Source organism: Podarcis filfolensis, assembly GCF_964270895.1.
Source record: "Podarcis filfolensis genome assembly, chromosome: 11".
In the NCBI taxonomy this organism is placed as follows: domain Eukaryota; kingdom Metazoa; phylum Chordata; class Lepidosauria; order Squamata; family Lacertidae; genus Podarcis; species Podarcis filfolensis.
Genome location: NC_139613.1, coordinates 25,562,548 through 25,575,659, shown reverse-complemented (window position 1 = coordinate 25,575,659; position 13,112 = coordinate 25,562,548). Strand labels below are relative to the sequence as shown.

Genomic DNA, 13,112 nt, shown 5'->3' with positions numbered 1-13,112 from the left:
TTTTACACCTTTGCCACAGCTCTGCGGCTGGTTTCCCGCTTTTTATGTATGTAAATATATTTTAATGTTAGTTTTAATATCTTTCGGAAGTTTCTCCTCCAAATCCTTCTTGTCTTGCCTTATTGTAACCACAAGGTTTTCAGAGTTTGTGCTCTGCAGCTTAGGACAGATGTTTCTGTTGCTTAATAGAAGACAAAGGAAAGTGGTGTGCTATAGGGAGGTGAAAGTCAGTCAATAGACAAAATGGAGGAGGTTTGCCCATTAAGGATGAGTAGGTGTGAGATGCTACAAGAATCCAGGAATAATACCCTACTGAAAATATGAATAGTATGGTATGGAACCAGGACACCATCATGGCATTCCTAGTTACCAAAGCTGCAGGAATTTAGCAGAGAAATGTAAGAAGTTGGGTCAAGTCCCTATGAGCTACAAGACCAGGCAGGATTGGTGAAGAAATCTACAATTTAGTCCAGTGGCCTTAATTTATCACTGACTCAACATCATTTCTTTTAGTCATATCTGAATAGTTTGTTGACACATCCATATCCAGGCACTTTCAGTTAGAAACCACCAACTGAGATGGTAAGACTTGTGATTATTTGTGAATAACATCTCACTTGCCACAAAAACAATCTGCTACATTTTCAACCACAAAAGATTCATAACTAATGGATAACCAAGACACTCAAGTATGATGGAGCACAGTTTCCTAGCAATAGCAGATTAACAAAGAAAACATTGGTTTAGTGCTTGCCTTGGATTTAAGAAATGTGGTTGTGTAAGAATAATCAGGTAGGAAACAGAAGACTTTGCCCAAGTTGTTATAGGCTGGGTGTCTGTACGCTGGTGATTCAACACCTTGTGGAACAGCAGGACTTCAAATGAGTCATTTTTCTTATGGCTGTTGATCAAATCCCCATGTCTTTAATGGTCAGCTTTAATAAAGAAAAGCACAGAGTATGTGGGTGGAGAGAATAGGATTGTCTGGTCTAATTAGTTTGAGTGCAGTGTCTTGTGATCATTTATTCCCTTAATAGACATGCTGAAGAATTTCATCCTGTTATTATGAACATTTTTACTGGTTCATCCTTGTATTATTTATCTACTAATTTTTACTAGAATGAGAGAATCAATAAGAGGCTTCAACATGATGCAGTTGAAATATGTTACGACTCTTTATAGTGTGGGTCTTTTGAGCATGTTGTGACATCCTTGTGGAGCTCTGTGGAATGCCTGAATTATATTAGGAAGTTTAACAGGTTGAAGGAAAATGGAGGATTTCCCCTCATTTGCTACTTCCCCTCCCCTCACATGCTTATTTAAGTGCTTCAATCCTAGTCTCTTTAAGCTATAGTTCCCTGTTACATCCAAAATGGGAAACCGTGGTTTGCTGGTTTACCAACCAGAATCTTAAACTGCGATTAGGCTGTGGTTTAAGCACTTGGTCAGTAAACCTGTATTAAACCAAAGCTCCCTATTTTGAATATAAAAGAGGCCAGTGCTCAAGGAGCATATGGACCAGTGCTTGTTCTTTCTTTCCAAATATGTGATTGCTACATCTGAAAAGACCAATTGTGTACACTGGAAAAAATCAATAATGCTGATCAAGAGTTCCACCAGCACTCTGAATCACTAAGAATCTGTGAGATGAGATTTTCCATTCAGTTCAATTCACTATACTAGCCCCTATACTAGCTGTTTCATTATAATAAAGAAAAGACTCATGGGTTGTTATTTACAAATAGAAAGTACTGAATTCTACCCTGTTGTTATATTTAAATTTTTCTGACCCGAAATGCAGTCATGTACAGTAGTATCTATTTGTATTGTAAATGAAGAAAATATGCAGTTGAGAATTACAATAAGAACAGTAAGAACAATTGTGTACTAAAAATATTTATTGCATTAGAAAACAGTACACACAAACACAGTTGCTTAAAGCAGCTACAAATTAAAAAATCAAATCAATTGTTCTTTCTGATATTTGGAGAGCACAGGTGAACTGCTAAGGCAGGACTCTACAACTTGTGACCTGCCATGTTGAATGCAGCCCACCCAACTCCTGTCAGGTAATTAGCAATCTTCCTACTTTTGCAGCTCCAAGTAGGCAACAAAATGAGGAGGTGTGTTGGGCCCCGGATGAACGATTTTATTTATTTGGTTGTTGGGTGTCATTTGGCACGGTAGATCACAAATTAAGTTGGCCTGAAATAAAGAATGTCAAAATGGAGGCACTGCTTAATGAGAAACACTGTAATTATTCTTCCCAAGGTGTGCAGAAGCAAGAAATAGTGTGCAAAAGACTGGATGATGGTTCCATAGTACAGAACAATTACTGTGATCCTGATAGTAAACCACCAGAAAATCAAAGAGCCTGCAACACTGAGCCTTGCCCACCCGAGTAAGTACTTAGTACATAGGGTATTCTATTCTTTGTCCATGTGTTTATTTATATTTCCATATAGAAAAAATAGTGACAAACTATGCTTCCAGAAATTCAAGAGTCAGTGCAGAGCCAACTAAAGAACAGCATCCAATTGATAATCTGTCATATTTTGTGTTTACGCCTATGTTTCTTCTTATAGTATCCTTCCTGAGAATTATATCAGTATACTTTCAATGGGGCATAAGGGAGCATTAGATGCATAAAATTCTCATACATTCAAGTGTACTTGTCAACTATATGAATATTTGTTTAATTTATTGAAAAAGTAATACCCCTGATATTGTTCTTGAAGATGGTTTATAGGCGATTGGTCAGAATGCAGTAAGACCTGTGATGGTGGAATGCGATCGCGAACCGTTTTATGTATCAGGAAGATTGGACCCTCTGAAGAGGAGACCTTGGATAGTAGTCATTGTTTAACACATCAACCAATTGAAAAAGAATCCTGTAACAACCAGTCTTGCCCCCCACAGTGGGTTCCTTTGGATTGGTCAGAAGTGAGTAAACTCACATGCATTAAATAATAAATTTCATGCACATCAAAATCTTTCTTTCAGTGTCAAAGCTGGTTAAAAAAGGTAAAGGCCCCCTGACAGTTAAGTCTAGTTAAAGGTTACTATGGGGTACGGTGCTCATCTTGCTTCAGGCTGAGGGAGCCAGTGTTTGTCCAGCGACAGCTTTCTGGGTCATGTGACCAGCATGACCAGCATGACTAAACCACTTCTGGCGCATCAGGACACCGTGACTAGTGCCAGAGCACACAGAAACACCATTTACCATTTATCTACTTGCACTGGTATGCTTTCAAACTGCTAGGCTGGCAGAAGCTGGGACAGAACAACAGGAGCTCACCCTGTCGCGGGGATTCGAACTGCCAACTTTCTGATCGACAAGCCCAAGAGGCTCAGTGGTTTAGATCACAGGGCCAGACAGAAAATAATCTATTCGATGCGATAAGAAAGGGAAGTAACCACTTTTTGCAAAGCCTTTACAATAACTTCACTCAATGGTTTCAAATACATACATAAGTTATAACTACTTATATTAGAACTCCTAGTACAATACTAGATCCTGACTTGTAATGTGTACTTTATTCAGAAGGACAATAGATTTATTGTGCAGTCAGAAAATAGGAGAGATGATACAAGGCAACTGACTACCTTATCTGCCAGGCAGCCACCTACGGAGCTGAAGGGAAGACAGAGAAGCAATCTTACAGTTTTCCAACCTTTTCCTGTTTTTATTTTGGAAGTGGTGTACAATTCCTCTGAGTGTACAATTCCTCTGAACTTGGAGTTGTTTCAGAGGACTAGAAAACATTAGATCATTTGGATACAACCTCCTCTGTCCCTGGTCCTCCCTCAACACCACCCCCACCTTTCCAGCCCTACCAGTGTCAGTTGGGCCAGGACTGCAGACATTACCATAGCAGCAAGAAGCAGGGATTTAACATCAGACCTCCATCTCCACAATCAGAGTTCCAGTATATCCCATGGCCCTTGGAACAGCCTCCTAGGGCCTACAAGACTGAAGCAATGTGTGTCTCTAATTTTTCACATTTTTTTTCCTTAATTAATATATAAACTGTGTATCTTGTTTCCAGTGTACTCCAAAATGTGGTCCTGGTTTCAAGCATCGTATTGTTCTCTGCAAAAGCAGTGACCTTTCAAAAACATTTCCAGTTGCACATTGCCAAGAAGAAAACAAGCCACCAGTTCGCATGCGTTGTAGCTTGGGCAGATGTCCTCCACCACGATGGGTTACTGGAGACTGGGGACAGGTAATACAGGCAGGCTTGTTGGGTAGCAAAAGAATAATTTCATTAAATATACTGAATATCATTTGACAGAGTATTAGATGAAAAGTAACTTGAGTGATCACATCTTGCCACATAATAGTAAATTGATGTGTTGGACATAATGGTTTTGGTTCATTTCTTAGTGTTAAGGCATTCTACTGAAATAAGGACAGCTTATTGTTAGTTCCCAAGGTAGAGACTATATACTAGACTAGAGTAGATTCCATAGGATAGAAAAATGTAGATAAGACATCTAAAATTAGTAGAAAAAACAACTGGGGGGAAACCTTTTCACTTAAGTTAGGTGGCATTCCTAGCAAAAAGCTAGAGGGATTAAGCTACATATTGAACTGTCACATTTTGCATCTGTCCTAGTTGACAGCCATAGTGTAATAAATACACAAGTGTCACATGCAGTTGTCAGTTACCTAACACGGCTTGTAATGTAAGATTTGGAAATATCACAGGTAACCACTTCAGCCTGTGATGTGTCTGCTGACAATGGCACAATGTCCACCCCCAGTTGTGTGTGTTTGTCAAAAGTGAAATTGGGTCTTACATTTTGAAGCATTTGCACACATTTGGCAGAAGTCAAAATTCATATATGAGGTAGAATGAAATAGTCCCGCTCTGAAAAAAATTCTGGAAAAATGTATTACATGAATATGACAAATGTTAGCCAAAATGCTATGGAAATAAAACTAATAATTTAAAATGCTGAAATTTAAATGGCTGATCTTTACAGTCCAGAAATGCTGACATTATTACCCTTTCAGGGTCTTTTATTCTCCACCTATGTCCCCTTTTCCATATGGCGAATTGCATCTTTCTTATGACAGCATATCGGGGCTGCCAAATCAGTATATTTGTGAAAGATAAGAAATAAGTGATCCATGCATTTAAAAAAAGGCTTCTCAGAAAGAAGCATAGTAGTCAGAGGATCCTTATTAATTAGGGAAGGGAAACACACTGCCTAACTGTATTTATTAGTATGGCAATGATAAGGTTTCCCTCCACAGCTGCCCCAGATAGTGTTTTTGACACTATTCCATTCACTATGTTGCAGTTCTGTTTATTACTCATAATATGACATCCCTTATTTTCTCTCTTTCCTTCCTATCATGCCCATTTCTCACATAGTGTTCCGCACAGTGTGGTCTTGGACAACAGATGAGAACTGTGCAATGCCTCTCATATACTGGGCAAGCATCCAGTGACTGTCCAGATACTGTTCGGCCTCCTTCAATGCAGCAGTGTGAAAGCAAATGTGACAGTACTCCCATTTCCAACACGGAAGGTGAGTTTGGTTTCCTCATTCATTCATTCATAAGATTTCATTAAAGCTTTTTCTTAAGATAAAAACAGAGAAAGAGGAAAAGAGGAAAGACAAAAATTAAAAGGACTTCCGATTTTCTGTTTGTCAGTGCCATAAAAGAAATTAATCAAAACATTCAATCTGATTGTTATACTTTCTGTTAAGCAGTTTTAAATAGTATTACGTGCCAGCTGTTTGCATCTGATAACATTATGCACAGTCCGTAAATGAGCAGAAGCAATGATCTGGATGAAATAAAGTGGTGACATCTTGTCACAATTAACATCTGCTTTAGGTATTTAACTGGAGAATGAGAGCATTATAGGCTAGGTATTGGCAAACTGCCACTGATGTTAACTTTACATTTGTTATTCAGAGTGAGATACTGACAGTATGTATTTGATATGGCACATCTCAACTTTAAAAGTATATGTGGTAGCTGAATCCAGGTTTTACAAGGTCACCTAAAACAAAATATCTGATGTGCTTTCCCCTGTTTTTATGCAGGCTTCAGTTTCCTTTATATTGTCTTTTTAAAGCATTTCAGTAGCTGAAATGAGTGTGGTGGTTTGAAATTTACATGCTCTTCAGTGGCATTGCATTAAAAGTACATTTTGACCTGATTCAGAGTGTCAGAAAGAGAATAGCTAATGTTTTAACCAGATTTATTTGTCTAAAAACATTTATAGGTAAATGTCCTTCCTCCAGAGCAGCCTGCTTTACCAATAGGTGCAGTCATAACACTCCACCACTAACCAGGACAGGCCAAGGGGCCTCAGACACTTTCCTTCTGCGTATGAATTTCCAACATTGGCTTTAACCGAGGCTAAGGAAGACATCGGCACCACAGAGTCCTCATCTCCCTGAGTTGGAGCTTGTTTACTTAGGAGGAGCTGCCTTGTTTTGCCATAGGCCTACCCATTTATTTGCAATAGCCCTGGGTTCCATTTCTTGGTGTGATGGAACTGTGGGAACTGCGTTTTATATATTTTGGCTGCGATCCAAAGAGCTACTTCTGGCATGCTCAGTCTTCAGTGTGCCCACTGGAACTTTTTATTTTCTTCCCTTTGAATGGCAAGCCCCTGTGCCATATTTCAAACAGCTTCATTTCAAAACAGGTTTGTCATGCGGCATGAGTCCAAACCACCTTTGGGTATGCATTACTCGTGGTGTGGTTCTTTGGATCTAAGCCAGAGTATTTATTTATACAGCACAATCAGTGCGCGTAGCACTTTTCAAAGTTATATGAGGGAGAGAAACAGACAGACAGACTGACTGACTGATCCTCGCCCAGAGGAACATAACAGTGCAAATTTTAATAGTAGAGAAAACAACAAGCGAAGGAAAGGAGATGCCAGTCTAATGGGGTGGATATCAGCAAAGGCAGTTATGTTTATTTCATTTATACAGTGGTACCTCTGGTTGCGAACGGGATCTGTTCCGAAGGCCCGTTCACAACCTGAAGAGAACGCAACTCGCGTCTGCACACGCGCGGGTCGTGATTCGCTGCTTCTGCGCACGCGCGTGACGTCATTTTGCACGTTTGCACACGCACGGGCGGCGAAACCTGGAAGTAACCCTTTCTGGTACTTCCGGGTTGCTGCAAAACGCAAAATGAAAACGCATAACCTGAAGCAAACATAACATGAAGTATGACTGTAAACCGCTTCCTATAAGGCATCTCAAATCAATTTACAATACAGTACAATAAAGATATATATGAAACAATTACATACATTAAAATAGTTAAATACAGTTATAGGTATTGAACTTCATGGAAAAGTTTGTTCTGGCAGCAGAGGCGTATTTAGGAGAGCACAAACGGTTCGGTCACACAGCGTGCAGAGCCTTAGGGGTACCGCAAGGGACACCACAACTTTTTAAGACCCAGCTCCCCACTTTATATGTGTGTGTATGTGTGCAAACACACTGGTTGTATAAAATGACCACATTTGTATCTTGTTAAGGAATGTAGCCTAAATCAATGCAAACGTGAATGTTAAAATTTAGTTAAAATTCTGCCTGAACAGACCTTCATGTATTGTTGGGGAGTAGGGGAAGATAATTGTGATTGTCCCTTCCATAGTTAGGAAAATTATCACTCCATGAACCACAGTGCAATTAAGCTAGAGACAGAAAAGTTGGATTTGGGCTACACATTCATGACATGACCTTTTGCATATTTGGAAACAAGTATATACAGTTCAGTGGGTCTTACTCCCAATTCCAGTGAGCATGGGTAGCCTCTCAGCCTTTCTCCAGAATTACTGGCTTAGAAAATTTGATACACTTGTCCTTGTGAGAATCTGGAATCAGTGTTAATTGGACACACATGGAGGGATATTTTCACATTAAGGATAGTTTCAGCTGATGGAATAGATGTAGAAGGCTACTGTTTAAAGTATGAACTGTTTTGGAGAATGAATGGAGGATCTGTGTTCTTCATTTTCCACCCCTATCTCCCAACATGATCTTCCCAAAACTTTGATTTCAACAGTCACCCACCTATGTCCTCAGATTAATCTATCGTTGGCAGTTCTATTGCAATGGATGATGTGTAATGGGTAGTAGAATAATTTTTGTCTTCTCTATTATATCTTTTCTATGGAGACCTTTGATGCCTACTTATACGGGCTGCCAAAGCCCAGATGTAAAATACCTTTTCTTTCCACTTGTTGACATTTGGATATCTCTGCTGCAGTAGAAGCAACTAGAACATCAAGTCATTGAATTTACACTATAACTGTGCTTAGTAATTCTGATCATTTTCAGAGTCAGCAACAGCTGCAATACATAGTTTAGTTCAGAAACCAATCATTCCCAAACATGATACTAAACAACAACTTCAGTTAGATTTTGGATATCGAGGAACAAAATAGATCCTGGGGTGGGGGTGGGAAATGCTGCTATGTGTGAAGAAAACCTCTTATGTTTTAACTATCTCATGTGATTAGATCCCTAAATAACAAGTGGGTGTGCTTGAAGACTTCTGCACAGTGTCTGAATTTTACAATTATTTTGTATGCAGTAGGCTGTACCAAAATGCTAAGTTCATGCAGAGGACAGATAAAAAAGCAACTTATTAAATTTAATTTGTTTTTCTCTCTGTTTTTCTTTCTTTTAAATTTATGTAATCATTTTGCCTTTGTATGTCTCCATCAGAATGCAAAGATGTGAACAAAGTGGCTTATTGCCCACTGGTGCTGAAGTTCAAGTTCTGCAGTCGAGCATACTTCAGACAGATGTGCTGCAAGACCTGCCAAGGACATTGACCCACAGAAATTGAAAGTGCCTTGCTATTTCATTGTGGAAATGCGTCTATCAAAGATTGCTGCACAATGCAACCAGACAGATGTCCTTGTAAATGCATCACCCTGTGGAAAATGTAACCACTGGTCAGCCTCAGCTGACAGAATTTCAATATTATTTTAACTTCTATGAAGTGGGATTTATTCATCCAAAGTGCTGGACACAGTATAAGGAGGGCATGCCAAAATGGAAAAAATACACACAATGCATACAGAGTAACTTATGGTGGAACACGTGTACTTTCGATGAAATCCACTAGTCTGTTTACCTCCTTGGACCATTAAGATAATTTTTATTATGGACTTAGAAATGACACTGAATCCATTTGTATTTAATATTGTTTAAAATGTAGCTGTTGTGGTTTGGTCAACTACAGATGCAAAGAAGAATTTTTAAAATGTTGTCATAGCTTATAATTAATAACTATTTTATCTTACTACATAAGCACCACAGTTTAAGTTAAAGAAGTGGGCTTGGGAATATTATATTAGGAACAATTATAAATCAGAAGTAAAAGAAATGTATTTTCCTTTGTTTCATTCTCTAGAGAATAATCCATATTTCCTGAAGACTGCTGTGAGCCATATCTAAAGCTAAACTAAACTAGAATGATGAGGAACATAGACTTAAGAGATGCAACCGTCATTGCCTGAATGCATCCAACTTTAAAGAAATATGTGCTGCAGGTTTATAGCCATCTTGCCATCTCACAATTAAATCAGGATTTCCACTAAAAGGGAATATATCCATACAATAGAGGGGTCATACTCCAGTTGTGAATAGCATTTTTCCTACTATTTCACTGCTTAAGGTTGGCATCTACAAATTCACTGTTAACTTTAGTTACAGAGAGGCATCAATTCTGCAGACTTCTAACTGGCTTTGTTACTCTGTAATTACTAATGATAAACTGACTAGTGAGGTAGAGTCTCTTCTGCTGATCATGCTGAAAACTACAGTGGCTTTCCAGTTTTTCTTCCATTTATATAATAGGAGAACACAGATTTATGAGAGACCATGGAGAAGAGAAAACATGCATATGCCCAGTTTTTTGGAGACTATTGCAGAATAAACAACCAAAGAGTACATAACTTATGGGAACTTTCAAATCAAAGTACCACAGCTTTTATATTCACCATATCGATTTATGAATATTCTGAATTGTATTTAAATGTGAAGCCAAGCTCCTGGGGTAAAATTGATTCCAGAATCCAGTGGGAGCTAATAGTAATGGCCATACTTCTCCCCCATTCCCTGCTTTTGTCAGTGACACAACAAAGAGATAAGGAAAGTGGGTACTTGTTTATATTATTATATTGTACTTGAACACTTGCAATTTGTAGCAGGTACTTGATGAATGTGCTTTGTGTCCAACTTGCCTCCTTTGTTGTAGTGCAATTGAGATGATGTGAACACCACCACCTTGTATTAACACTAGAAGTCAAACAGCACTTTTATTAAAAAAATACTCTTAATGAGACAAGTTTTTATAACATGTATAAGATATCTAAATGTGTCAGTATATTTAACAAATTGCAGTAAGCCAAATGTGTTGAGCAATATTTACTAATGTGAATTAATGGGTGGGGGGATAGAGAAAAAGAGAGTTGTACTATGTGGGAGGGAAAACCTTGACAATCCATCAGTGGGGTTTTCTGTAGTTCATTTATTCATAACCATCAATTTTTTGTCATATTCTACCTCTTGACAGTATGTTTCACTTCCATATATCTAGGAAGCAGTACGTTCATTTGTGGCAAATCTGTTTACTTGGAGCTATTTACTGCTCAACTGCAACGTACTTCACTCTCATTGACACCGAAGCTTAGAAAGGAAAACTATACACATCTGGGAGTAACGTGTAGGCCTGAAGGAAGTGTAGCCAATGTGTCAATTACGGTACCTTTGTACATCAGTCCAATAAGGAAATACCATGGTGCTAACATGCCTTGGCTAAGTAAAAAATAATAAAAGGGATAGATATTGCATGGCATTTTCCAGGCAAAAAATTACAGTCTATCATACTCTGATTTGCTCTGAGGCATAAATGTATTTATTAGTTAATGTGTGTCTTTTCAGCTAGCAAGAAATGATGGGATTTATTCAAACAAAATCCTTTTTACCTCACTTTAGGACATTGACATTGCAAAGACACATTTTGCTCTTTCATTGGTGCTAGAAGACCAGGGGGTCCAATGTTTACTCTGCAGTTTAGAAGAGCACCAAGTTTTGAATTTAAGAAACTCCCTGGAGCAATGTTGAGTTTCATTGCTAAAGTGAATGAAATACAGAATGTATTGTGTTACAAATGGACCGATATATCGCTCTAGCTCTGAATTAAAAGCCTGAAATAAAGAGGTAAATCATTGGTTTCCACAGCACAGGACATTGCTGCTGCTACACTATAGCCATATATATAATCTAAGCTAAAATATTAAAAGTATTATATTCCTAAATAATAACAATAGGACCATTTGTATAGGCTACACAAAGATGGGAAACCTTGGAATTCAGTACTAGGGTATTAAACTCACAATGTGTTGCTGGTATTTCCATTGAGCAATGTCACTGACACTAAGGCTCTCATACTGAAACAAAATGCCTGTTCAACACATCAAAATACACACTCCTAGAAATAGTCCATCTTAGGAGATCTTTATTAATGGTATGGATATCACATAAATTTCCTTAACAGTACAGAATGAAAAAAGACCCTTTCTATTATTGTGACTAGTTGCTTATTATTTTATACGCAGTATTAATGTGGTACACTGTTACATTGTTATTTTTATTTGCTTTTGTAAATTATATGCTAATTTATTTCCATGTTTCCTAACACTTGTTCTTACATGTCATGCATTCTGCTGCTTGTAACACTTTGATGCAGTAAAATTCCACACCAGGCACAAATTTGTTTTTAACATAGATAATTTAGTAAAAATAAAAATGCAGCTTTAAAGAATAAAGCCTAATGGTAACAGTCTGTTCACTGACATCCCCGTGCAAGAATTTTGGAAGCACAAATATTTACATTGTTGAAAGCACTTTTGAAAGTAAAGATAACACATCAAGTAATGCCTCAATGTTGTCTCAGCCTTGTCCCTGGCTATAGCTTCATTTGGGCATGTAGAAAGACCATGGGGTACAATTCACTAAGCACTGTTGCTGTGGAACATTTATTCATTTCAGTAAGTTTCCTGCGCAGACTAAAAAAATGTTGAGCAATTGCTAGCTTGCGACTGCAGCCCTTGGGGGTGGTGCTTGAGGGTGAGTGGGTGTACTTTTCAATAGCAGTTTCACCCCACTGGTGAAAGAGTAGAATGGTGGGGTAGGAGCCTGCAAGATGGGAAAGTAGTAAAAGCAACTGTATACTATTCCTATCCCAGCTCTGTTCATTCTGATATCTGTAATGCTAGATGTGATATGTGAGCTTTTCAGGTCATGAAAAAATAGACGTAATCATGTCATCTTCTCAAACATTTCTTGTGGAATTCAGCAACATTTTCCCATTAATATCTCTTTATGCTTACATCTACCTCTGTAAGTATTTGTTTTCTGCTAGTGTAGGGCTGCCATACGTTTGGGATTTCCCAGACATATCTGGGATTCGTCTGTTGGAAATAGCGTCTGGGCAGAATTTCCAAAAATCGGTAAAAACGTCTGGGAAAAGCCAGGCGTATGGCAATCCGTGTTGGAAGTGTTGATTTTGTGGCGAATTTTTGCTATTTTGAAATATGGCAACCCTATAGCCACTCTTGCTTCATATTACTGATTTAGAAAATGATGCAAAATTGTTAAGGTACAATGTCACATATACTGTGTCCCAGAGTCTGGTCTGAAGGCAGTTGAGGCTACCACTTAACTGAAATAAAGGTCTGATTCAGTGTATGGATGGGTGGCTCCCTGAGTCATATATCCCTGCCAACCTAGCAGTTCGACAGCACGTCAAATTGCAAGTAGATAAATAGGTACCACTCTGGCGGGAAGGTAAACAGCATTTCTGTGCGCTGCTCTGGTTCGCCAGAAGCGGCTTAGTCATGCTGGTCACATGACCTGGAAGCTGTACGCCGGCTCCCTTGGTCAGTAAAGCGAGATGAGCACCACAACCCCAGAGTCGTTCGCAATTGTACCTAACGGTCAGGGGTCCCTTTACCTTTACATACATATATATACATGTATGAGAAATACATGTATGCCATGTTGACAGAAGGAAGGTGGGGTGCAGATATAACCAGTGTTATTTT

At 38.5% G+C, this 13,112-nt stretch overlaps 1 protein-coding gene across 14 annotated transcripts in view; it reads left to right on the top strand.

Annotated features, from left to right (window-relative positions):
* The window catches only part of ADAMTS6 (ADAM metallopeptidase with thrombospondin type 1 motif 6), a 118,778-nt gene extending 106,944 nt beyond the window's left edge, over nucleotides 1-11,834 (top strand). For 13 of the 14 annotated variants that reach the window (XM_083576030.1, XM_083576032.1, XM_083576031.1 and 10 more), the window contains 5 exons: nucleotides 2,272-2,401; nucleotides 2,739-2,943; nucleotides 4,050-4,226; nucleotides 5,385-5,541; nucleotides 8,722-11,834. In XM_083576030.1, coding sequence (XP_083432156.1) covers nucleotides 2,272-2,401; nucleotides 2,739-2,943; nucleotides 4,050-4,226; nucleotides 5,385-5,541; nucleotides 8,722-8,831 — 779 coding nt within the window. In that variant the 3' untranslated portion in view covers nucleotides 8,832-11,834. The remainder of the gene's footprint in view (nucleotides 1-2,271; nucleotides 2,402-2,738; nucleotides 2,944-4,049; nucleotides 4,227-5,384; nucleotides 5,542-8,721) is intronic. The other variant, XR_014539621.1, reaches the window with a different exon arrangement.
* Nucleotides 11,835-13,112: the final 1,278 nt, after the last annotated feature.